This window comes from Pyrus communis, chromosome 11 (assembly GCF_041283825.1).
Source record: "Pyrus communis isolate YQ-2024b chromosome 11, ASM4128382v1, whole genome shotgun sequence".
Lineage (NCBI taxonomy): Eukaryota > Viridiplantae > Streptophyta > Magnoliopsida > Rosales > Rosaceae > Pyrus > Pyrus communis.
Window position 1 is genome coordinate 25,282,907 of NC_142575.1, and position 27,501 is coordinate 25,310,407.

The window sequence follows — 27,501 nt, forward strand, 5'->3', positions numbered from 1 at the left end:
CTATCGTTGTTTTTTTTTTTTTTTTTGGGTCAAAATCTATCGTTAAACTCCATAAAATTTGTAGAAATCTATCATTAAAAAGTTTGTAAATTTCATGGATTTTTTATTAGTCAACAAAAATTTATGAAATCTACAAAAGTCTATCACATAAAAAAATATTAATAAAAAAAAAAAAAAAAAAAAAAACACTTGCAAAATCTATATAAATCTTAATACAATACACACCCGAAGTGCAGAATTGAAAAATTGGAAGATAGCTCATTTGTCGTCTACAAATATTACTTTTAATTTATATATTAAGAAATAAATTCGATTCTTTTAGTTATAGGATTTAGTTGGATCCATTCATCAATGAATTTGATTTAATGATTCATTCAAATATTTTTGTACTGCATTTAATAACGTATTATGTGATGCACTCAATCAACATCTAATTTAATGAAACAAAATTATTTATTACGTGATGATAACACATCAGTTGTCATATCATGTGATATAAAAATGTTAATGCCAGAGTGGGGAAGAAAAATTTAAAATTTTGGTTGTACAGGACAAAATCACCCAGATTTGATCCATCAAGGTCGAGTAGCCCGGCCCTCATGGGCGGGTTTGGGCCTAATGATTGAAGGTTTGGCCCAAACAAAGACATTTAAACGAATAAATGTGTAGGGCTTAAGCCAAGACAGTCCAAAATGCCAATGAATGCAACGGTGAGGTATAATTAGGGGCAAAAATTGCATTTTTTATATGTACTTTTTGTATTCCGGTCTAAATCTCCAGAAAATTGCTTCTGGGTGATGACTTGATGAACACGAAATCTGTTACAATCGATCGGAGTTCCTACGAGAGTACCACGACGCGTCGGATGCTTAGAGTACCACGACGCATCGGATGCTTAGCTCGGATAGGTGAAACCTGCTTTCCAACAGCTAAGCGCATTTCCAAGCTACCAATCAAGGATTGGGATTTTATACTAACAAGAACGATGTTTAGCAGAAACTACAAGCCTTGTAATAAACACATTCTACGACGACTACATAATCTCTTTTCCCCTTCCTTTCAGTTGAAGCAAAGTTCGTACTGCAACCGCGGAATAAAGATGTACGTCGATCTAGAGTTCTCAAATGCAGTATGCTGGTACGCTTGCTGGTCGATAGACGAAAGTTCTAACGGTGTGAGAATAGCCAGATGGGTGATTATAAGTGAACTTTACGCCTGAGCTACCACCCCCAAGATGGGTGCAGTGCTCATGGAAGCTGCTGATAGGTCGTGCCAGGCATGCATCCCACCTGTCACTCTCGGGCATCGTCTCCGCCACTGTATATACCCCCTTATCATTCGTGAATGCCTGGTAATTTAGAACTTCACCTGATTTCGTAATGCATAGTACAGCTACCTCAGCACCTGCATTATAATGAATCAAAGCTCAAAACCATTAATTTCTCCCTTCTACATTGTAAATGCACCCTAGATAGCGGTTAAAAGCTTAAACACCCACTATACCATTTTAACTTTCATTACCAGCTTCAAATGATCAAAGTCACCAGAAGATCGCATGGATGTGGACTTATCATAGTATCATGTATCAGGTGGACACAAAATCTAATAGACGTAATCACCAATGAAGAGGTTTTAGAAAAGCACATAGGGACAAATAAACTACATTTTGTTTTCATGGTTTATATATTATAAGTTTCTAAAATCCTAAACCGTATCAAAGTCATGAAAAACAAATACCAACTTGTACATTGTGTTAGTGAGGATGTCCTAATGCTTTACAGGGTCGAACTTGATCCAACTAGATCAACCTCCAGATCAAGTGTAAAATGTATGCATGAACATGATGAAATCGTAGTTATGGAAAAGAGAAACACAATTTTGTTTTCCTATGTAGCAAATGTTAAATGCAAGTTTTTATTTCTAGGCATTTTTATGCATTTAATGTACATGATCACCACTTCTTGATTATCACACGGCATTCTTGACGAAGTACAAACGCATAGAAATCAAATTGTTCAAGTATAAGAATGGTACAGGAGTGATTCTGGAATGATATAAGACCTACTTTTCATCGTGTGATCCACCTACTTTTCATTCTTTGTATATTAGTAAACGCATGATATGTCAGGAATGAGAATGATATCATCCCTTTCATTCCGATTACTAACAACCAAACATGCCATTAGGCGACGAATTCAAATCGGAATATGAGAAGACTTTGTGCAGTAGTATGACATAAAATCATTGCTCTAGCTGTGTGACCTTTAACATAAGAGGTCAATACCCGGGTTTTGTCAATACAAAACCTATAAGTTAACTTCCAAAGATTTGCTATTGTTCTAAGGACTAGGCGAAAACCAGAAATTCTAATACATCTTCATATCTATGAAGCGAAAAGTATTCCAAACCCGTTAATCATATCGCTCAAACTAAACCATTACAAACAAAAACCAATGCAGAACAATACAATTACACAAACTCAGAGTAGGCAACATAATATAACCAGAGATATCTTCAATTTTTCTCAGTCTCAGAAAAATCATGTCAATACAATCTAATTACGCTCTTAAACATGCTCGCAAACCACATCCGAAAAACATCAATGGAAAAAATGCACAACGTTTATGATCATCACCAACCCATAAAAATTACAGCCCAGTTACTCGAACGGATGAGCGAGAAATGATCAAAAACTAAAAATTAACAAGCCAAAGATAAAAACCCGGCTCAGAATTTTCACAGCTAACAAATAAATAAATGGGTATTGGGTGGGTTGAGCAAAGAGAGACAGAAGATGACCTTCTAGAACATGATCTTCGGGTCCGACGGCTGAGTCGCCACAGACATCGCATACAACTCTGCCGTGGATTTCACCGGTCCAGGCTCCGACGCCGGAAATCAAGACTGTGAAGATAACAAACCCCACCGCCACCGTCAGCTCCTTCTTCGTCTGCGCTTCCATGGCTCTGCTATCTCTGCTCTGTCTGCTCCGTCGGGTTCTAATTCCAAACGCCCACAACTCACTGTTTCTTCGAAATATTAACAGGCAAAGCAAAAGTGTGAGTCTATGGTTACGGGACCTACTGTTCCTTTTGCTTTGTTTAGCCTTTAGTGTCGGTAGCGTGCCAAAGTATACATAAAAGGGAAGCAATCCTCTCCGGATCCATCCATCCGGAGCTCAAAGATCAAATAAATCTGGTTTTAAAATTTGATCCGGGTTAAAGATGGAAAACTCTTGAAAGCTATAATAATTTTTTACCGTAATATCAAATTTTAAAGGTCAAGATTATTTGATTCTTGGGCTCTAATGTAGATCTAGAGAGGATTTGCTCCCACATAAAATATATCAAGATGATTTTTTTACCACTGTCATTACTCATTATATCAATTATTATTCATTTTTTGTACCCCCTTTGTTTAGCGTTTAGTCTTATTAGATGTTGGGTCCCACATATGTTTCAGAAGATGACCTATAAGTTTCAGCGAAAAGAGAGTTCACAGGTCAAATTGAAACAAATTTGAGTTTTAAGAAGTAAAATGATGACTTTTAAGTTACAAGAGGCAAAGTAAGATCAAAATAAAGTTATAGAGAGCGTAACTAAAAATAAGCATAGAATATATAATAGTTCTACAATATTTATAGTCATTGAATGCTACATATTATTGAAGCTACATCTCAATTTCGTACTAAAAAAAAAATCACATTTTCATTTTATTTTTTTTAAGAAGGAGGGGCGGACTTACTCTTACAATGAACTAGCAATAATATGGTTTCAATTCGCCTTTGGCGAGAATCAAATCTAAAATCTCATACTTTTACAAATGAAAATGAATACTACCAAATTGTAGTACTAAATGACAATTTCACATGTATTAGTTAGCTTGTAACACAATTTATTTTAACGTGGAATTTGAAAAAATTAAATAACAAACATGAACAAAGGAAAAAGAGTGTGATTACCCTAAATATCCTCATTCCTATCGAAAAGGAAAAATCATCGTACAATATTTAATAATAATAGTTTCATTATGTTTAGAGAAATTTTAGTTGAACCTCTTTCTCCATCCAATTTTAATTTCTATATATATATATATATATATATATATATAATATTTATTTATTTATATATTTATTTATCTTTACACCCATTCCTTACCAATTTTCTTGGTGAACTTGGACTGCACGAGCTTCTTGATCACCTCACTTCCAGGGTTTGCTATTAAAAGCTGACAGATCAAACAAAAATATGAACTATATCAAACAGAACTAGTCTACCATAATATCATACCTTGAGACCCTTTCTATCTACATTTTTCTGGACCTCTTCAAGCATGGTGATCCCGCTAGAATCGATGCTTCCAACAACTGTAATTTGATTTTAATTTTAGCATTAGACTCGTAGTAAAGCTTAATGGCAGATATCGTAAAAGTTTAATTTGTGACCATTGCAGTTTGATCACTTACTGCCAATATCTATTATAACGTAGTGTAAGCTTGTTTCTCCCATTTTATCTTGTCTTCCTCCTCATGTACCACTTTGAGATCCTGTGAACCAGATTTTGAGTATAGATTAAATCTCTATCTCGTTGACTACGTTGTTTTCATATATCGATATCTAACTTGTATTTATTACCTTTCCCTTAAATAGTTTACATTAGCCAAAGTAGATATTGGTGCATCAATTTGAAGAATAAGAACTCGTGGAATATTATTCACAACGTATGAGCTTCTACAAATCGACGGTGGGGTCTCATCACCGGACAAAGAGGATACTTGACATCTCCTTTCCTCACCACGGCATTCAAGGTCATGGCTCCTCGGTTTGTTGTTTATCCAAGACGTTTGGCTTCTATTGGAATTATTCTTTTTGTCAAGTTTGAAGATTAAGCTGTACTTCCTCAAGATGAAATAGATATTGTGCTTTATATGCTTGGAAAGTTTCGGATGTTTAGTTTATGAAGACTTTTATGGTTCGTGATTTTCGATTTTTTAAAAGATGTTATTGCTATTTTTAGTGCAGACAACACATAATGATGATTTTTGCGAATAAATGGTTCAGATAAATGTTGATTAATTGCGTGATGAAAGTAAGATAAACATTGTGTGATAGTAGAATTTGATTATTTGGGATGCGGGTTTATTGATAAATTTTGGTTTTATTGTTAATTTCATCTCGTATTTGGTGGTAATTATGCAAAAGGGTAAACTAAAAAAACAATTCACAATTAAAATTTAAGTTAGGTGTAGGAAGAGGTTATATGGGTAAATAAAATTTCCCTTATGTTTATTACTATTTAAAGATTATTATTATTTAAATCATTTAATGGAGATAGTTTAATCAGCATAACGTATCATAATGTATTAGATATCCACATTTATATTGACAAATAGCATCCTTAGAATAAGTCATCATTTTAATTGCCAGTGCATCCTCCTCTACCACTGCCAGTGCGTATGCGAGGCTTTGGAAGGCTAACATTCCTCCCTAAGTTAAAGAATTTCACCTAGAGGGTGTGCCATGATATTCTTCCAAACAAAGTCAATCTCCACAAGAAAGGTGTGGGAGTGGAGGTGGCGTGTGGGGTGTGCCAAGGGGAGGAGGAAACTGCAGCTCATGTGCTTCTTACATGTCCGTTCGCCAGAGCGGTGTGGTTTAGTTCCCTGTTCGGTCTTCGGTTGTTTGGGAGTATTCGAATACCGCTTAAGTCATCATTTTCTTAAAATTATATGAATGTCTTCAAATCAAATTAATTTTTTCGAAAAATAAATTTATATGAAAATAAATGATTCCATTTATAATATTTATACAATGAAATGACACATTAGTAGGAAATGAGAACTTTCCTCCTTATCCTCTTCAACAAAAGAACTTTCTTCCTTATTTGAAATGTCATGGTAAATCAATTATTATTTAAGAGATCGATCCATCAAATATTTCCATTTGAGGGACAATTTCTACGGACCACACTCTTCATTGTTTTTTTTTTTAATGATTATTTTTGGGCAAAAATTGTATTTTAATGATTCGAATCATCTATTTGTAGCACTTGTTGATTTATAAAGTTTGACCGATCAAAATAGGAATTTCCAGTTATTTTCAATTATTTGATATTTTTCTATGACATTTGTATTTTCAATAGCATTAGTTATTTTCAAATTGAGTAGGGCCTATTTGGAATGACATTTATAAGAATTACTTTCGTTCATAAGCGCTTTTAACCGAAGTGCTTAAGGTCAACTTCTAATAGAAAACCAAACCCATAAGCAGTCCAAATTGGCCAAATTTATGTTTTTTCATACCAAAATAAAACAAAACCCAACATTCGCGTTTCTCCGGTCGATATCTTCCTCTATGGGAATGAAACAAGTTAGAATTTGAGCATCCAATCCAAAAGAAAACCGGATAACCATATTTCTCCTCTAAATAATCTTTTTGGGAAGGACAGTTCTACATATTTCTGCCAAATGATCTATTTGAGTTGGGGCTTTTTGGAGCCAAGTATTTATGCTCAGAAACGCTTTCGGTAAAAATGCTTTTACTAGAAGCATGTTGAAATTTTGATTCAAAATGCAAACCGAGAAGCAGCCCCAAACACATTCCCAAACAAATTATGAAACAGGTTAGGACGCTAGCCTTGGGTGCCGCTTGGTTGAGAGGCCAGAGATCTCTCAAGCCTTTGATCCAAGGTTTCTGTATCGACCAAAAAAGCAATTAACTTCTTTGATAGACAAACCACATTGTTAACTTGTTCACTGAGATCAAAAGGGTAATGAACAGAGCGACTCAGTTAGGAACATAATGACTTTCGGTTATCGGATAACAAAAGTTAAACGGAACTGAATTGTATTGCATCAAGATCAATGGACTCAGGAATTTTGTTCTTCATGGTCAGAAGTTTTGGTTTTATCAAGATCAATGGACAATTAATAGAGCAATTAAAAAAAAAACAATCAACTTCTTTGCTAGGCGAACCACATTACTTAAGATCCTAATTAGCAAACCTATTGGCAAATGTAGGCTTTGATCTAAAGGTTAAGTATTTTCCAGAACATATTAGCTGCAATATATCAGCAATGCAAAGTTTCTGATACTTCCAAGTTCTATTCTGTTCCTGAAATTTCCCTGCACACGAAAAACAGATAGACGAAAAACTTTATCTCACGATCTCAAGAGGTCGAAACAATGTTGCACAACAGAAACAAAATGCAAAGTGTTTTACGAAAAGGAATAGGAGGTAAATACCAATAAGAAGAACAAAAGCGGTAATTTCATACTCAGATAACTTGCATTTGTAATGAACAGAGCAACTCAATTCAGATTTCTACATAATAGTGCTAGAAAGAAGAAAAATCTTTTTAAATGGACTTGTAAATAAAACGAATATTGCAAGTCTGTTAGCTTGTGATCAGTGATTCAAATTCTTAAGAGTGTTCTTTACCACTTAAAAATGGCTGCATTGTTAAAAAAATGAAGGTAATTTATACGTTCGACCTTCTCATTCAGCTAACAAACTAACAGAATCCAGATTCAGACTGCAAGCAAAACAAAAATCAAGTCAAATGTATGAAGAGAAAGAAATGTGTTCATCACTAAGCAAAAGCACAGTAATAAAAGCTAGGTTCTGGACATACCAACTAAAAAAAGTCTTGTTTCAGAAGCTTTTCCGAAAGTTGCCTCAAATGAATCTATTTAATTTTAACTCCCTGACCATACTTTCAAGCGTTGTACATCTAGCTTTAAGCTCCTACACCTGTTTATCATATATAGAGCTATTGCTAGCACATCCATTGCCGACGATGGTCACAATTCCCTCATCCGATGTCATCATATTAACACAACTTTCTTCTGCAACTGGAGAAGCCGAATTATGAGCTTGACCTGATAATTACTCACTGTCACTTCTTTGTCTAATCCCAATTTTTTTTTTTTTTTTATGCTTGTCCCTATATTTCACGAATTCTGATAGACTTTGTTTTTCTTCTTTATCCATCTGTTCTTCAGCTTCCATTCCTTCATGTTTGGGAGGAAAACCAGGAGGAACCGAAGAGTGGTTAGTCTTCAGTAGCAATTTCATACTCTTTGTTTTCTTTTTCTGCGGCACAGCAGCTTCACTTGCATCTTCGAGACCTGACACTGATTGCTTCCACCACTTCATGTACCTTGAGCTAACATCCGCCTTGAAAAGCCTAGATGGAAGATACATTTTTACCTTCTTGGCTTCCTCGATGTAGTTCTTCCATGCAGTATCTGACTTGTGCTTCGGTTGAGTAACAGAACCAGGAAGGTCTTGATCGTATCCAATTTGCATAGCTACCCGACGGGGAAGGTAATGCTCTATAGTACCATTCAGTCCAACTAGCTCACTCACCCTCAAGCATCTAAACAAATGACTGTAGTTCATCATCCGAATCAGGTCCAACCGAAACCCGCTTTTCCTCTTGAGGATAGTATTTAGGCAATGCCAGTTCTCAACGACATCCAATGCATAAGGCCGCCACATGAACTCTTCTCTTGCTGAGTCTAAAACCCTTCTCAAGTTCTTAACTTTTTGACGATTTGATGTATCCCATCTAGCCATTCTTGACTCACCATAATTGAGAGGATTTGGGTTTTCCGGCCTAAGGTCCGAGAATCGTTCCCATGCCCAAACTTGAACTAACTGAAATGGTGACCGAATGATGAGCTCTAAAACAGCATTACTGCTTATTTCCAGTTTGTTTGAATCTACGATTGCCTTTTTCAACACACACAAATCTGTATAAATGCTGGCAAGAACAGCCGGTGCAAGGGCAATTCGAGTCCCCCTAGCCAAATGAATTGCTATGGAGAAAACATCATTATGGATATAATAACGACTACCAACAAAAACATAGCTGCACAACCAAAAGACAAGAAATGCATCATGCTCGATTTCATTCCTACTGTTCATGAACTTCTTCTGCCATAATTGTGTTGTTGCCGCTCCCTTACTGGACATTGCCTCTTCTCTGCTAGTAGTTTCTCATGGATTTCTTTCAGTTGTGATCTCACAAGAGGGCATATAACAGAGTCCCCCAAAATCCAAAACCCACCCCCCTCCCTCCATAGCAACCTGCACCCCAACCTCCCTTCTCCTCCCTCCACAGCAACCTGCACCCCAACCTCCCTTCTCTCATATGCAACTCGTTGTAATCCAACCATGGCAGCCAAGCAGTCATGGCCGATTAAATCAAGTTAAAGACGAATAATCAACTTGATGGTCACTTGTAGTGATTGAGTAAGATTGTGATTGTTATGTAGAAGCAGCAACTTGATGGTCAATCTCTATTTTGAATAAACTAAGCTCAATTTGCTACACAAATAAAAGGCCTAATTGGGTAAATGATCACTGTGGTTATAGACATACAAGTTATAAAGTAGTCAAAAGATAGTTCTCGCTGTAAAAAAATCAGATTAAACCCTTATGGTGAAGTCCTTTAGAAATGAAGCCCAAAACCAAAATTTCTGTTAGTTTCTCCGTTAAGCTTCATCTAACCAGAGCAAGCTTGAATTCCAACAATCCTATATGGTGGGGGTGGCTAGCCCTCAACAGTACCAATTGCTACTCTTTGCTTTCTTTTTCTGCGGCACAGCAGCTACACTTGCATCTTTGAATCCTGAAACTATTTTCTTCCTCCATTTCAAGTACCTTGTGCTAACATCCGCCTCTAAAAGCCTAGATGGAAGATACAACTTTACATTCTTGATTTCCTTGATTTAATTCTTCCAAGCAATATCAGAATTGTGATTACGTCGATGTGGAAGGTACTGCTTAAGACTTGAGTGCCAAGTCCAACTAGCTCAGGGACCCTCATGTTAGTTATTTATACACTGCATGCATAGAACCACATACATACAATGACATGCATACGTAAATATAATAGCCTTACCTGAAGAAGAGCTCGACATTGCTTCAATGAATGACAGAAGGTCTTCTACACTCAGCAGCCAATGATCCAGCTAGAATAGGGTTCGCTCAAAAGGGATGGGGCTGTGAATGCAGGGACCTCCTAATATATAGCCAACCATCCTAGATATCAGGCCTATCAACTGATACCCGGATATTCTATATTGATTAGGGTTTCGATATAGTCCTATTCCGTGATGAACTCTTGTCAAAACATGATAAGGTTACTTGAATATAGTTGCATGTTATTAGGACTCCCAATCTTAGCCAAGCAAGCGCGTAATCTTCTCAACTTGATAACTCAAAGCTGAACTACAAGTTTGTTGAGAACTAGAAGTCATTCTCCTTGACACTCACATCTTACACCTCAAACATCTAACAAATGACAGTAATTCATCATCCAAGTCAGGACAAACCAAAACCAAGTAATCCTTTTGTGGATAATATTTAGGCAAATGCCAGTTATCGACTGCCATTGCATAAGGGCGCCACATGAACAATTCCCCAGCTTAGTCTAAAACTACTCTCAAGTTTTGTACTTTTAGACCATTAACATCTGCCCATCTAGCCAATCTTGACCTAGCATAATTTATAACATTGGACTTTGGCCAAAGTTCAGAGATTTATTCCCATACTGAAACCTGAACTAGTCGGGAAGGGGACTTGAGGATGAGTTCTAAATCAACACCACCTATTTTTAATTTGTCCAAAGCTACAATCTTCCTCTTCAACAAATCCAAATCTCTGTCAATGCTAGCAAGAATAGTGGGAGCAAGGCTGATTCAATGCTAAATGAATTGCAATGGGGAAAACATGCCTATGTATTACATTACCATTATGAAAAACATACCTTGACAACCAGTAAACAAGAAAAGCTTCGTGCTCAAATTCATGCTCGCCCTGATGAACTTCATCAACCACAAGCATGTGTGAGCCTTGTTAGACCCTCCCCTGTAAAATTCCTTTTTCTCTGCTAGCAGTTTCTCTTCTAATTGTTTCAGTTCTTTGGTTTTCAGAGAGCTTAAAACAGTCCCCCAAAACCATGACATCTTCTATTGTGACTGTTGCTTCACCCCACGGAAAGATGAAAGTATTGGTTAAACTTTATAATTTGTTAAACTTTCGTGTTTCGTTATTTTTTATTTTTTTTGCTTTCTAACAATTTTGGAATTAGTTTTTGTATAATCTAACTCTTTATTTAAACACTATTTTATACACATCTGAGATCAGTTCTGCAAATCCTCGCTAGCTAGCTGTTTTTTGGCTTAATCGGAATCAATTCTATGATTGAATAGCAGAAATGCTGCTAGGTATAGTAGTAATTGGAACTTTGAATTGCAGAGTTTCTAGGCTTTTGAAGAAGAAACAACTAAGAACGTGTCTCTATATAACTTTGTATTCATAAAATTATAAGTTTATAATCGTACTAGGCCTTGACTCAGACCATATGGTTATTAGGTTGATGCATGTTACAGTCACCAAATCTGACACGCGAATGGAAAGATGAGTGTTGTGGATGCTATGGATGGTGTGGATGTTATTCTACGGTATGAGAATTTGTTGGGGATAGTTCTAACTCCATTGAACATTTTGTGAGAATTTGTGGGACTTGGGTTAGGGTGGATGTTTTCATGTCCTACTCTGAGGAGCTAATCTTGCATAATCCTCTATTTTAATTAAAAGAGTTATGCAGTATGAGGAATGAGACTTGATGAAGACATCTTTCAAACTCTCTAGGAATTAGCAAACAAAATACATGTTTATGAAGTTTCTCCTTATGTTTAATAAAAGGAAAAAAAAAACACAAGTTTCTAAACGTAGAAATTTTCTAACTGCTAGCTATAATTCCATTTTTTTTAATCTGTAACCCCATCAGCTTGTTGATGGTTAGCATCTCAAATGGTTCGGAAGGGGAAGGCAGGGTTTGAGCAGATAATTTTTGTGAGACAAAAAGCATTGTCAGACGAGAGCCAAGATGCGTATGCACACAAGCCAAGGATAAACTCATCACAAGCACCATTGCCAAGGCTTGGCAATGGTTGGAGGGTCCAACCTTTGATCTAACAAATCTTTAAGAAGCAACTCTGCATTTTCGTTCATTGACGTTGATGATTCTGATAGTTAGGACTCAAGCATATCCCGTTGGTGCCTTCCCATCATAACTTCTAGTGCCACCACTCCAAAGCTGTATACATCATACTTATTCGTGACTCGCATAGTGAATGCAAGCTCTGCACATCAAGGAAAACAAAACAAGCAGCGTCAAAACGTATCTCAATCAATGAAACAATGCCAAACATGTAGAGTACTGAATTGCTACATTACCGGGTGTCATGTAGCCAAATGAACCAGCAATATGCGCCCAATTGGATGAGTCAGTACTCAACAATCTTGCCATCCCAAAATCAGAGATGCGAGGCTCAAAATCATGTTCGAGCAATATATTGTTGATGGTTACATCACGGTGCACGATTGGTGGAGTGCAGTCATAGTGTAAGTAACAAAGTGCATGGGCAAGTCCTTTCACAATTTTGACCCTTGTAGCCCAGCCAAGTTCAGTAACCCTTTCAATCCCATATAAAGCTTTTCCCAGACTGCCTCTCTCTAAGAATTCATAAAGCAAGAATATGCATCCCCTCCTCAAACAGAATCTATACAGCCTTATGATGTTGCAATGCTAGGTATTTGTCAAAGTTCGGATTTCATTTTCAAAACTTCGAAGATTGATTCCTGGAATATCATTAGAGTTTTCCGTGTTAAGTCTCTTAACTGCAATAACTTGACCTGATTCAAGCTCCAATCCTCCTTTGCCAATGCAATACTTCTCGTGAAAGTCGTCTACGACCTTGATAACTTCCCGAAATGTAAATTTCACTTCTTCTTGCATTATCATTGACTCATAATTCTCAAATTTTTTTAGAACTTTTGATAATGGCCTTGGAATTCTTCCGAAACTTTAAAATCAAAATGATGGCAGCAACAACCATTGATAGGCCACAAACAAGTACAAGGACACCAATTAGAACTGTACTGTTATTCTTTCTTAAACTACATTCCGTTAGGCCTTCAACGTGCCCACACAAGCCAGAGTTTCTAGAAAAAGCATTTGCCAATGCTTTTCAGAAAATGCCACCAGTTGGGATTGGACCCTTCAAGTTATTATAAGAAAAGTCATACCGTTCCAAATGAACCATGCTAGAAAGTGTTGATGGGATTTCCCCTAAGAGATGGTTGTGTGAGACATTGAGAACCATCAACATCGTGAGCTTGTCCAAGTTTGAAGGTATTGCTCCCGATAGAGAATTGTTGTTAAGATCCAAGGAGTAACTCGTGTATATGTTAGTGATCACTGCTGGTATTGCACCCGATAAATTGTTGTGGCTTATGTTAAAGCTTGTTAAACAGCAAAATGAGCCACGTCCGCCTGATATTTTGCCTGTCAGATTGTTGTTTGACAAATCTAGTAGTTGGAGGCCTACTCAAACTGCCCAAACTTGTTGGAATCACCCCTGTCAAGTTGTTCTGGCTTAGGTTCAGAACCTCCAGTTGTTTCAACTGCGAAATCTCTGGTGGGATTATCCCTGTGAGATTGTTTTCCTAAAGCCCTAAGTTCTAAAGACTTGTGAGATTGCATATTGTAACAGGAATTAACCCTGATAGTCGGTTAGTTAAAAGATGCAATATTGTCAAGTCTTTCAAACTTTCGATCTCCGAGGGAATCACGGCAGAGAAATAATTATCGCATAGATAAAGGTTTGTCCGTTTTGTCAACAATCCGATTTCAGTTGGAATATTTCCATGGAAGATGTTTCCTTGAAGCTGCAAAGAAACCAATTCAGTCCAATTGGAGATAATGGAAGGCAAAATGTTTAGAGCATCCACAATGTTTAGAACATTAAAAAATGGTTTGATAAGGGAAGGCAAGATGTTTCCTTGAAGATGTTTGTCCGTTTTTTTTCTCTCTCTTCTGCTTGAAAGTTTTGGACTTTTTGGGGGTTTAGGATGAAATATGATTCCAAAATGTTTAGAACATTCAAAAATGCTAAACATTCAAAAATGGTTTGATGAGAACGAGTCCACAATTTCCGTCGATGGAATAAATTAGAGTTTGCATGAGTAACGGAAGTTGGTCTGAAAATATGACGAGGGCTGCTCTATTGTGCAGATCGGAGGTGAATATCCAATCATAATCCTAGCTAGCTAGCTATTTTTTTGCTTAATCAGAATCAATTCTATTATTATTATATTTTTTTTTAGTACAACGATATATTTTACACTAAGGGAAGGGGGAGTTCGGCTAAGCTACAAAATGGGCAACCAAATTTGGTATCGAATTTGCCATCCTGAGATTCAAGCCTAAGACATTTCTCAGTTACTAGTGAAGAAGAATACTACCAGATCGTAGTACTGAGTGACAATTCTGTTATTCAATAGCAGAAAAGCTCCTTAAGTATAGTAATAACTCGAACCTTTTTTTTTTTTTTTTTTTGGTCAAACATGAAATTCATTGATAGAAGAAAATGTTATAGATGTTAAATAAGATAAACATAAAAATAAGCTGCATTTAGGACGAAAAGACAAGGAAGTCCAAAGAAAAAGCACATGATTGCCAAATCAGATCAGTATGTTGATAGAAATTGTCACCATCACAGTCACTGCGCAACTTGCCATTCCAATGCTCAGGTCCGTCACCACCAACAAAAACCAAAGGCCCCAAAACAAAAACACAAATACAAAGCAGCCCCAATGAAATACAACATAAATCCCTAAATTCACAACATCAAAGATCGACAAATAGTACTATAAAATTATCCAAAAACACTCAACAGACCAAAGAAACAACCAAATCCAGCAACCGTGTCCACCACTTGAGGACCATCACCAAAAGAATTCTGATACCAACAAAACAAGTAGACAAAACATAATCAAAACAGCAAAAGGAGGCGGGGAAGAGACCCAAACCACCGAAGTGGTTTTGCACACCTTCATCTGAGTGAGGGACGACTCGCTTTCGAGGTGGGTAGCAAACACAATGGCCAGAAAACTTTTCTCAATTGAAGGTAAGCATCTAGCAGGCAATTGGAGGATATGTGGGTGAAGGGATGGAAAGACAGAGGAGAAGAGATGTATGAAACAGCAAGTGGGGAAATCTGAGATGTTGTAAGGTTTAGGGATTTGAGATATTTTTTGGGCTAATTTGGATTTGGTGCAGCAAAATGAAACAATTGAGAAGAAACAACTGAGAACGTGTTTGTATAACAGTCACCAAATCTGACACGCGAATGGAAAGATGAGTGATTTGGATGGTGTGGATGTTAATCCACGGTATAAGAATTTGTTAGGGACAATTCTCACTCCCTTGAACATTTTGTGAGAATTTGTAGGAACCTTCGCCTTTGGGTGAGGGTCCACGTTTTTATGTCCTACACTGAGGAGCTAACCTCGCATAATCCTTTATTTTAATTAAAAGAGTTATGTGTAGTATGAGGAATGAGGCCTGATTAAAACAACTTTCAAATTTTCTAGGAATTAGCAAAAAAAAATACATGTTTATGAAGTTTCTCTTAAACGTAGAGTTTTCTAACTAGCTAGTATTTTTTTTTTAGAGAACCTTAGCGGTACAAGAAAATTTTATTGTTTTGAAAAAATAAAGTTACACCTAGTCAGAGGGGAAATAAATCTTACCCCTCATAAAGCAAGAAAGCAAATACAGCAAGAGAGGGATATAAACCTTACCTTTCTTGAAAAAGAAAATACAAGAAAAAGAGGGAGGACATAAACCTTGACCCTTTTGAAAAAGAAAATACAAGAAAAAGAGGGAGATGTAGGACAAAACCCCTATAACTAGGTAGCTGTAATATCATTCTTTTTAATATGTAACCCTCTCAGCTTGTTGATGGTTGGCATCCCAAATGGTTCGGAAAGGGTAGGCAGGGTTTGAGTAGATAGTTTTTGTGAGACAAAAAGCATTGTCGGCCGAGACCCAGGATGCGTATGCACACAAGCCAAGGATAAACTCATCACACGCACCACTGCCTTTGCCAATGCATTGGTTGGAGGGTCCAACCTTTAATCTAACAAATCTTTAAGAAGCAACTCTGCATTTTCTTTCATTGATGTTGATGATTCCGATAGTTGAGACTCAAGCACATCCCCCGGGTGCCTTCCCATCATGACTTCTAGTGCCACCACTCCAAAGCTGTATACATCACACTTATCCGTAACTGGCATAGTGAATGCAAGCTCTGCACATCAAGGAAAACAAAACAAGCAGCCTCAAAACATATCTCAATCAACGAAACAATGCCAAACATGTAGAGTATTGAATTGCTACATTACCAGGTGCCATGTAGCCAAATGAACTAGCAATATGTGTCCAGTTGGATGAGTTAGTACTCAACAGTCTTGCTGTCCCAAAATCAGAGATACAAGGCTCAAAATCCTATTCGAGCAATACATTGTTGATGGTTACATCACGGTGCACAATTGGTGGAGTGCAATCATGGTGCAAGTAAGAAAGTGCATGAGCAAGTCCTTTCACAATTTTGACCCTTGTAGCCCAACCAAGTTCAGTAACCCCTTCAATCCCATATAAAGCTTTTCCCAGACTACCTCTCTCTAAGAATTCATAAAGCAAGAATATGCATCCCTTCCTGGAACAGAATCCATACAGCCTTATAATGTTGCGATGTCGGGTATTTGTCAAAGTGCGGATTCCATTTTCAAAACTTCGAAGATTAATTCCCGAGATATCATTAGAGTCTTCTGTGTTAAGTCTCTTAACTGCAACAACTTGACCTGATTCGAGCTCCGCCTTGTATACTCTACCAAATCCTCCTTTTCCAATGCAATACTTCTCGTGAAAGTCGTCTACGGCCTTGATAACTTCTCGAAATGTAAATTTCACTTCTTCTTGCATTATCATCGACTCAAAATTCTCAAATTTTTTGGAACTTTTGATTTTCTTAAGAACGGCCTTGGATTTCTTCCAAAACTTTAAAATCAAAGCAATGGCAGCGATAACCATTGATAGGCCACAAACAGGTACAAGGACACCAATTAGAACTGTGTTGTTATTCTTTCTGAAACTACATTCCTTTAGGCCTTCAGCGTGCCCACATAAGCCAGAGTTTCCAAAAAAAAACATTTGCCAATGCTTTTCGAAAAATGCCACCAGTTGGGATTGGGCCCTTCAAGTTATTATAAGAAAAGTCACACCGTTCCAAACGAGGCATGCTGGAAAGTGCTGATGGGATTTCCCCTAAGAGATGGTTGTGTGAGACATTGAGAACCACTAACATCGTGAGCTTGTCCAGGTTTGAAGGTATTGCTCCCGATAGAGAATTGCTGCTAAGATCCAAGAAGTGACTTGTGTATATGTTAGTAATCACTGCTGGTATTTCACCCAATAAATTGTTGTGGCTTATGTTAAAGCTTGTTAAACAGCAAAACGAGCCCTGTCCGCCTGGTATTTCGCCTGTCAAATTGTTATTTGACAAATCTAGTAGCTGGAGGCTACTCAAACTGCCCAGACTCGTTGGAATGACCCATGTCAAGTTGAATAGGCTTAGGTTCAGAGACTCCAGTTGTTTCAACTGCGAAATCTCTGGTGGGATTATCCCTGTGAGATTGTTTTCCCGAAGCCCTAAGTTCTGAAGACTTGTTAGATTACATATTGTAACTTGAATTGTCCCTGATAGCCGGTTGGTTGAAAGATGCAATATTATCAAATCTTTCAAGTTTCCGATCTCCGAGGGAATCGCGGCAGAGAAATAATTATCGTATAGATAAAGGTGTGTCAGTTTTGTCAACAATCCGATTTTAGCTGGAATATTTCCATGGAAGATGTTCCTTTGAAGCTGCAAAGAAACCAATTCAGTCCAATTGGAGATAAGGGAGGGCAAGATTGGACAAGTAAATGAGTTGAAAGCCAAACCCAATTCGGAAATCTTGTTCAGATTTGACAGGGAGAGAGGTAGATCGCCGCTGATGGAATTTTTGGCCAAAGCCAAGTAGGTGAGGTTGGTACAAAGACCGAGTTCAGAAGGGATCGAAAAGTTTAAGAAATTCACCTCAAGATTAAGATACTGGAGTTCTCTGAGTTGGCCTATCGAGGATGGAATTCTTCCTTGTAAGGAATTTTGATACAGGTCAATACGCTGAAGGTGAGACATCAAACCAATATCTTCTGGAATTTGACCACTGAAAGAGTTCAGTTCTGAATGGAGATGTTTAAGCTTGGGAAAGCTTGTTGGAAGTCGCCCTTGGAAATAATTGTCGCTGAGATTGAGATACTCAAGCTTTCCCAGATTGGTAAATACTGCTTCTGGTATTTAGCCAGTCAAAGCATTCTCAGACAAGTCCAAGAACGTCAAGTTCCAACATTTAGATATAAACGCTGGGAATTTTGATTCCAGATTGTTTTGAGAAAGATCAAGGTATGTCAATAAAGGCATGACGGAAAAGTTAGATCCATCAGGGGTTCTTATTAACTGGTTTTTTCTGAAAAGCACCTTACCCGTTGGAGATAGTTGAGCTGGTCGGGAATTGTACCATGGAGATCATTGTTGTAGAAGCTGAGATACTCCAACTTCGTTAACTGGCCTATCTCCTCGGGTATTTCTCGGGTGAGATACTCCAAATTGTATCAATGTCAATATTTCGAATTGTTGCGTCATGGAAATTCAATAAAACAAACAACGAATTGCAGGAGAATTTAACATAAAAGAGGTGCATAGTTTTAAACCACAAAAACCTTTCAAGTTCTAAACTGGACAAACCATAGTTCCTTCAATTTTTTTCGAAAACGGAAGAGCAGTCGAAGAACTACTCAAAAGAGAAAAGCCATCAATTTCTATGGTTGGCAAACCGCAGTTTTTTACAAAATACCAAGTTATCAAAAACTCCTGCTGCATTATATGCAATCCATGAAATATCTATAAAATACCAAGTTCCTGCAATTCCAAAGTGTGATTCGCGTCCTCCATTTTTCCTGCACCAAGAACAAGAGCACACAAAAGAAAGCATTTACTCCGCGATTCCAAAAGGTCGGTACCATGTTGAATAACAGAAACACGGTGTAATTGTAACGCAAAAAGAAATAAGATTGCGTTCAAGTTGACATGTCTGCTGGAGGTTACTGATAGGAAAAGCACAATTGGTAAAGAAATATGTAATGCAATTTATAAGACCGATTTTGTACATGGATACTTTGCACTCATAATGACGAGAGGAATTAATCAGCCTAATCATCTATGTACTTTAAAAAAATGATGACGAGATGAATGAAAGTATACTTTCAATGACATACTGGTAAAACAGATAAACGGGGTCGAGAATCAGACAGGAAGCAAACAGAAATGAAGTCTTATGTACAGCATTGCACACCGAACGTTAAATGGATGAAAAAATTGAACACAAAATTTTGCAAACATGAGTAATGAAAGAAGAAAAAAGAATGCACTCATCACTGATTTAGACAAAAATGCAGTAAATTATAAGTTATAACAAGGTTTGGAAATACCAACTGATAGGAGAGCCATATTTCGTTACATTCTCCTAAAACTTGCTCCGCTACACATCTGCATTTAACTCATCTAGCATGCTTTCAAGCCTCTTAATCCTAGCTGTAATCTCTGAACCTCGCTTCTCAAACTCCAAAACTCGGCTCTCAAATAAAGGTCTACTGCTGGCACATTCTTTACCAACGACTCTTCCATTGTCCTTATCTGACTTGGTACAAACTGAACTTTCTCCTGCAATTTTAGATTCCAAACTCGAAACTGCACCTGATAATTTCTCACTGTCACTATCTTGTATAATCACAAAATTCTCATACTTCTTATTTCTTTTCAAAACTCCTGATATTGTTAGCTTATCATCATCATCCATAGGATCTTCAGCTTCCATAATGTTGCATTTCGGAGCAAACCCAGGAGGTACAATGGGGTGGTTAACCATCAATGGCGACCGATCGGTACCCTTTGCTTTCTTTTTCTGTGGACTAGCAGCTTCACTTGCATCTTCAAGGCCAGACACTGATTTCTTCCACCACTTGGTATACTTTATGCTAACATCGGCCTCGAAAAGCCTACATGGAAGATATAATTTCACACTCTTGATTTCATTGTTGTAATACTTCCAGGCTGTATCAGAATTGTGAAAAAGTCGCGTAATAGAACATGGAATGTCTTGATCAAATCCAAATTGCATAGCTACACGATGCGGTAGGTAGTGCTCAATGGTACCAAGACCAACTAGCTCACTTACTATCAAACATCTAATGAATGACAGTAATTCGTCATTTGAATCAGAACCAGCCAAAACCCATGTTCCCTTTTGTGGATAGTATTTAGGCAAATGCAAGTTCTCAATGACATCCAAGGCGTAAGGGCGCCACTCGAAATCTCCTCCGGCTGAATCTAAAACCTTTCTCAAGTTTTCAACTTCCATGCCATTTAATTTATCCCATCTAGCCAATCTTGTCTCACCAAAATTTATAACATTCGCCTTTGGCCTAAGTTCCAAGAATCTTTCCCACGCCCAAACCTGAAGTAAATGGAATGGCGACTTAAGGGTGACTTGTAAATCAGCACCTCCTATTTCCAATTGGTTTGAAGCTACAATTTTCCTTTTCAACAAACCCAAATCTTTGTAAATGCTAGCAAGAACAGCGGGTGCAAGAGCGATTTTAATCCCCCTAGCTAAATGAATTGCTATGGAGAATACAGGTCTATGTGTTACATCATTATGGTTAAAAACATACCTCGACAACCAATACACAAGAAATGCTTCATGCTCAAATTTGTGCCCGCTCTTAATGAACTTCTTCAACCACAAGCTTGTGTTAGACTTCTTAGCCGGACTCCTGTAAAATTCCTTTCTCTCTTCTAGTAGCTCCTCTTCAATTTCTTTAAGTTGTGTGGTTTCGAGAGGGCTTAAAACAGAGTCCCCCAAAACCGAGAAACTGCCTAAAACCATGACATCCTCCAATGTGATTGTTGCTTCACCCCATGGAAAAATAAACGTATTGGTTTCGGGACACCATTTCTCTGCAAGCCCGTATACCAAACTGTTTTGTCTTCGTATTTGGTACGTTGAATTAAGGATTGCTTCATAAATACCAACCGCCTTCCATGAAGATTGGTGCACAGAAGCCATTTGATCAACCCAGGATTTCCAATCTTTTGTTCCTTGTCTCCATCCGTGGAACTCAACTTGCAAAGGCCATTTCTTTGGCTCGAAACGGGAAGGGATGGAGGAGAAACTGTGAGGGACCTCAAAAGGAAGTTCATCAATGGTGGAAATTGGCAAAGTGGGTTTTAGAAAGTAAGCTTTTTTAAGAAAGGGGTTTCCGCCGGATGGCGGAACCATCAACTCCTCCCTTTCTTCAACCATTGATTCCGGTGGGTTCTCCATCTCACCAAAGCTCAAGACCTCACTATCCCTCTCGTTTTTTTGTTCTTTTCAGTTTTATGGGTTTGAATAAAACCTCAGGTCAAGCACAAAAGAAGTGTGAAAGGGGGTTCGATTGAATAATACGAAAAATGGTTTATATGAGCGCGAACGTCCAATCGTATGCCGTTTAGAGCGCCCTTACGGCTTCTACGTAAAACAAAAACAACATGAAACCCGGTAGCATTTTTTTTGTTCACCATCATTTAGTGTGGTATATATTTACCATCCTATTAATCACCGTTAGATGAGTTAAATTTTAAGATTCGTGTAATGGATAAACATAAATCTCAAAATTCAAACTCATTTAATAAGATAGTGAAAAAAAATGCATGAATTTAAATTAAGTGCACACTTATTTACCATATTTTCTCACTCATTTTAGGATAATGGTAGAAAGATTAAATTTGTAAAGTAAATTATGTGTCAACAATAGAAATATGCACATTTATCAACGCTTAAGTAATAAATCAATCATTAACTTTTATGTCCTTAAGTTTTCAAAATTTTGTTTACAAATTTAGTCTTCATAAAAGCATTTCCAAATGAGATGTCTAAATGTATAAATCAGCAATAATGGTAATAAAAGAAAGCAGTAATGTTTTCCAACTGAGAAGTCAAATTTGATGTGGCATAACATAAAAAGACATGTCTTCTCCTTGCTGCCAAATTTGACAGTGCCTTCAAAAAAAATTTAATTAATTATTAAATTCTTTTGATTAATTTGTTTATTGATTTAAGGCGTTGCCTTTTTGTTTTTTGTTTTTTGTTTTTGATTTTTTTTTTCATTATCAATGCAATATTAAATAGTTTTATACCTTTTAATTCATTTTGTTTCATTCCCAATGCAAGGAAAGTAATATGATTTTTTGTTTTATGTTTAAATTTAGGCATATCGGATGAAGAGCAAAACTTTAAAAGATGTCAAAATACCATATAAACCTTCAAATTTAAATTTTAGGTTTAAAATTTGATATCTTTGTCAACAGGCCTGAGGCAAATTTTCTTAGAACGCGGCTGACGTCAGCCTTGCATCACTCCCCCCTTAGGCACTCGGGCCTTGGACTTCCACTAGAGCTTTCCAACGGGCTTCCCCTTAGCCCAATAGCCCAAATGGGCTGGCGCCACTTTGTAAGGCAATTGGATTGGATTTGCAGTTAGTCCACAAGGTTATTGCCCACACTGGAGCTGCTCTAATAGAAATGAAATCCACATGCGTTGGCGGACCGTACATCTATTAGAAAGATAGTACAAGTAAATAGTAAGTGTAGCACTAATCTATTTTATCGGGCCATGTACCGTGCGCAGTGAGTAGTTCAAATTTCAAAATTTGTATTCTCTCCCTACCCTCTTCGTCTTCCTTCTTCTTCGTCCCTAACTTTCTGAAAAAATGGCAGCAGACAAAGCAGCACCAGAAGCATCATCATCACGCCGCATATAAGAACAGAGAGAGGAAATCATGGTCTCTCCAAAACATAGTCACAAACAAAAGAGGAGACTCACAAGGTTCTTAAAGCCACGCTAACCGATTTCACTACCGCAGTGGGTCCCCTAAAACCGCAGTACTCTGAGAGGTCTTTCCTCACGACCTCTAGCAATGTCCGTCGAAGGTGTTCTTCAAAGGATGGAAGATTCGCTAGGTAAAGTGGAGCGAATGGGTCGACAGGTTGGCCAGTAAAAACTGCTCCATCTGGAACTAGTCTGAAATTTATGACGCAATTTTGAGCTCCGGATATGACATCAAGGGAACACAACAAGAATGTGGTTATTGGGTTGTGAAGAATGTTGAGGTTCCACGATAAAACTAATCGGCAATATGGAAAGTAGCCCAACTACTTATAAGCATACTTAAGATCACTCTTATCATTAATGTAGAATCTTATTCTCAACACGTCTCCTCATTTATGGCGAACATGTAGTTTTCCTGTCATTGTGCCTACGAAGGTTTGTTTTTGCTTCTCTTCCTGAGGATTGCATTGGTAAGAATGTTTTTCCAATTGCAAGCATGTTTGTCACAGGGGAAGAGGGATGCTCTTGCGCCCGCCAGTCCTTCCAAGTCTTTACAGAGACTTAGCTTGCTGAAGAAGCAAGCTCTTTCCTGTGGGGAGGAGGTTGTGGTTACTGGACCGTTTCAGTTCTTGCACTTGTGGAGAGGTTTCAACCCCTGATAGAGAGTCCCCCCGAAAGCTCTTAAACCTCGCGACACGAGCCTAGGGCCACCTGGTGGCACAAAGTAACTTCTAAATCAATTAATCTGCCTCTTGTGAGAACTGTTTTTATTAACAAAGCCTGAAGGATCTCTCCAGGATCCTATGGGGGTTTGACGACCATGAACACGAACAACAAAAAAAGGTGCTCTGGAAGAAGTAAAGAAAACAAAGCCTGATGACTGCATGGAGAGTGCTACGTATCAAACTCAGATAGTTGGATTATTAACAAGGGTTGCGAATGTGGAGAAACTTCTGGGGGTAAACCCAAAAGAGAAACAAAATCCTTAGGCCACAATGGTTCATTATTATTAAATTGAAATTATGATGGTCGAAACAAGTTTGTTTGATATAAATTGTTGGCAAAGACTGTTCTATAATCCAGGATAGATTTTAGATATAAAAGAACTGAAATGTGTGCTGACTTGCCGTTTTGATCCTCTCATTTTGATTTCACCCTTGGGTTGTTTTATTAATTTTTAATCTTGTCCGATAGAAGCTTCACTGGATCTAGAAACTTCTGTAAGGAGCTCTCACACCAGGTGGGATTAGCGTTGGATCAGGTGAGACCAAATTCAGGGGAGTCCCGTGCTTTTGTGAGAAGCACCCTAGAAATGATATGATCCGACACCCCTAAACAAAGTTGTTTTTTGTTACATCCCCAGAAAATTGCTAGGAAGATAAATGAGGATTTGGTTGGAAATTCACTGTGGGATTTTTGCCAATTAAAGGAAAGGTTAACTTTTGGTAATGGAAATAATAGGAGGTTGTTTCTCTTAACACAAATAGAAGAACAAATTAATATTGAAAAAACAAAACCCATTTTTGTTATTGTCAAAGAAAATAGAATGCCTGGCTGTCCCTCTATATTTAGCAAACTTGACCTAGTTTGTTTTGGCTGTCCGAACGCAATGGTTTGGATAGAGAGAGCAAGCAAAAGAAACAATGTGCGGGATCAAGCTCTTGGTTCTTGAAGGACCAGAAACTAGCCTTCTGGTTTTTCCAGAGCCGAGGGTGTTTTTGTAACATATCATATCGATATCCCCCATTTGTCTAACCAATTTCTCAGGCTTGTTTCGTCTGTACTTCCTGGTTTCTCGGATCGAGTCGTGTACCAAAGTTTTGAAGTTCTTTTGGTATGTTATGAGTGGTTTTTTCGAGGAATCCATGCAAGATTTGGGATGACAATTTGAAAGTGGTTGCGATCGGATTAGAGTTGACGAGGCAAAAGGAAAAGATGAATTGCTTCCAATGTTGCATGTCAGAAGAGAAAATCACCAGGAAGTCGTTAAAAAAGAGTATCAAGGAATACCATGACACCAAAACTTTAGCCTCTTTTGCTAACATTTCCTTCAAAACAGGTAAATTCTTCTCTTGCCGTATATCTTCCCTAAAAATCAAATGACGCCATTACATTAAATGACATACATACATACGTATAATATACATGATTAATCTCTAATAGGGAATGGATCTGCGACGAGGACTTACTTTCCAATCGTTAAATCATGTTAGGGATTATATCATGCATTCGAATATCAAAGATTTATGATGCCTTTGAACACTTTGGTCTATCAATCATGTATTCATATTCAAGGGCTGCAATTTATCAGTTTTTTTTATTTACATATGTACGTAAACATACATGTATTTATCTTTATGTGATGTGGAAGATTTTACTTGAAATATCCCCAATTTATTTGCCTTTGGTTTGATGGAGATTTGTCCTTTTGAAGGCTAAGATTGGTTTTACCGTATAAAAATCGACCTTCTCTCCTTGTTGTATTTATCACAAATTGTCCAATCTTCTGAAACTGAAAGTTGGCTGCAGATCCTAATATATAATTTCTGGTATACTAGTAATACTTGGCAGTGTGGAACAGCTAGTTCAAACTGTTGGCCTCTAAGTTTGAGAATTTTAACCTGCAGACAGCAGCAGGAGGAAGTACATAGCCGAAGAGATAGCAAAGGTTGGCAAAGGAAATATTTCGGCTCAGATTTTTGCTTTCCGAGAACTTTGTGTTGCAACTAACAACTTCCATCCAGACAACTTGATAGGCGAAGGCGGTTTTGGGAGGGTTTACAAAGGGAAACTTGATGTCACAGAACAAGTACTATTTCCATCCATCTCTCGTCCTTCCATCCTTTTGTTTTTCCCCTCAACATACAATAATTTAGTTGAATCATAACCCCTACTGTTCGCTCGTTTCAGGTTGTTGCTGTTAAGCAACTAGACAGGAATGGATTCCAAGGAAACAGAGAGTTCCTTGTAGAAGTTTTGATATTAAGTCTTCTTCACCATCCCTACCTCGTCAATTTGGTTGGGTATTGCGCAGATGGCGATCAGAGGATTTTGGTGTATGAGTACATGGCCAATGGATCCCTAGAGGACCATCTTCTTGGTAAGCACCAATTTACTTATTTGCATTTGCACTTTCCAGGCACTTAAGTATATATCAGTAACATTTCTTAACACTTGTTTTCTGATCAACAACAAAACTTTGGATCTCAGATTTAGCTCCAGGAAAAAAGCCTTTGGATTGGAATACTAGGATGAAAATTGCAGCAGGGGCAGCAAAAGGACTTGAATACTTACACGAACAAGCGAATCCCCCTGTGATATACCGGGATTTCAAAGCATCCAACATACTTTTGGACGAGAACTTCAATCCAAAACTCTCCGATTTTGGTCTTGCAAAGTTAGGTCCAACCGGGGGTAAGACTCATGTATCGACCAGGGTGATGGGGACCTATGGCTACTGTGCACCTGAATATGCACTCACAGGGCAGTTGACAACGAAATCCGACATTTACAGCTTTGGAGTTGTGTTTTTGGAGATAATCACAGGACGGAGAGTCATAGACAGTAACAGACCAACTGAGGAGCAGAATTTAGTTACTTGGGTATGTCCATAATTTTAAAACCTCTCAAGCTATTTCGGCAGAACTCTTTGAAATCCTCCTATAATGGCCAACTTCCCCTCAAATTAATAACATGATTTTTCGCAGGCACAACCATTATTTAAAGACAGAAGGAAGTTTACATTAATGGTAGATCCATTGCTAGAAGGGAAGTACCATATCAAGGGTCTTTACCAAGCTCTTGCTGTTGCAGCAATGTGTCTCCAAGAAGAAGCTGCTACACGACCACTGATCAGTGACGTTGTAACGGCGTTAGAGTATTTAGCTGTAGATGGCGAAGCAGATGATACGAATGGCGATAAAAATGTCTGACACTACTCATGGTGCTAGTGTTGAGGGTAAGGAGGGTACATGATGAGAAAAGGAGCCTATGGATTCTAATGTTTCATGAAATCGAAATGTGATCATATCATGTTGTGTTGTAGCTAGCTAGGCTGCTCTGTAAAATACCAACTTCGTGCCATTACCGAAAAATCACTTCTTTTATCCACTTTTGGTGTTAGCATGCTGGTGAGATTTTTGGTGATCATTCTTTGATTAGAAGTTGTGACTTGTGACACAAGAATTGTAAGTTTGATCATAAAAGAATAGGGGAAGGGTGAGGCAGTTTAACTAGGCAGGCTCAAATGGCCCAAAAAGAGAACAAGCTTACCCCAATTCAAATGGGAGCGAGGTTCGAACTAAGATGTATGTAGTGGAAACATGGTCCTAGACAACTGGCCTAACTCACATATGCATTTAATTCTTGTGCAAACTGATGCAAAGATAGTATGATTGTTTAGTTGGTTTCGACAACTCTTTCAGTTTGTGCTAATTGTTGTAACAATGTCAAATTGCAGCCATCATTACCCCTCAATATAAAGTACAAATATTTACGTGTGTTTGATTCATAGTGTGCATGAAGGATTAAAGGAGTGTAGGAGGGTGAGAAACTTATCCATATTGAAAATTTGATATGGCAATATTTGGGCCCCGCCTATGCCCATGCCCA

The 27,501-nt window shown here is 37.8% G+C and overlaps 3 protein-coding genes and 3 pseudogenes across 3 annotated transcripts; 1 reads left to right on the top strand and 5 right to left on the bottom strand.

Moving 5' to 3' along the window:
- Positions 1-938: 938 nt before the first annotated feature.
- On the bottom strand, positions 939-3,059 carry LOC137742795 (uncharacterized). Its single transcript, XM_068482748.2, has 2 exons — positions 2,800-3,059; positions 939-1,404 (listed from the first exon to the last, which is right to left on the bottom strand). Exons 1-2 carry the CDS (start codon positions 2,960-2,962, stop codon positions 1,121-1,123), a joined length of 447 nt encoding a protein of 148 aa, XP_068338849.1. The 5' UTR covers positions 2,963-3,059; the 3' UTR covers positions 939-1,120.
- Positions 3,060-7,631: 4,572 nt separating this feature from the next.
- LOC148693160 (uncharacterized) lies at positions 7,632-9,182 on the bottom strand (annotated as a pseudogene).
- A 384-nt stretch (positions 9,183-9,566) lies between these two features.
- On the bottom strand, positions 9,567-11,509 carry LOC148693161 (uncharacterized; annotated as a pseudogene).
- A 246-nt stretch (positions 11,510-11,755) lies between these two features.
- Positions 11,756-19,307, bottom strand: LOC148693162 (uncharacterized; annotated as a pseudogene).
- Positions 19,308-19,472: 165 nt separating this feature from the next.
- On the bottom strand, positions 19,473-21,345 carry LOC148693163 (uncharacterized). The gene is made up of 2 exons (XM_088679776.1): positions 20,693-21,345; positions 19,473-20,206 (listed from the first exon to the last, which is right to left on the bottom strand). The coding sequence occupies exons 1-2, from the start codon at positions 21,343-21,345 to the stop codon at positions 19,501-19,503; spliced, it is 1,359 nt and encodes a 452-aa protein (XP_088535902.1). The 3' UTR covers positions 19,473-19,500.
- A 3,143-nt stretch (positions 21,346-24,488) lies between these two features.
- Positions 24,489-27,305, top strand: LOC137743588 (putative serine/threonine-protein kinase PBL23). Its single transcript, XM_068483512.2, has 5 exons — positions 24,489-24,949; positions 25,518-25,699; positions 25,801-25,990; positions 26,101-26,492; positions 26,598-27,305. The coding sequence occupies exons 1-5, from the start codon at positions 24,826-24,828 to the stop codon at positions 26,820-26,822; spliced, it is 1,113 nt and encodes a 370-aa protein (XP_068339613.2). The 5' UTR covers positions 24,489-24,825; the 3' UTR covers positions 26,823-27,305.
- The last annotated feature ends 196 nt before the right edge of the window (positions 27,306-27,501 follow it).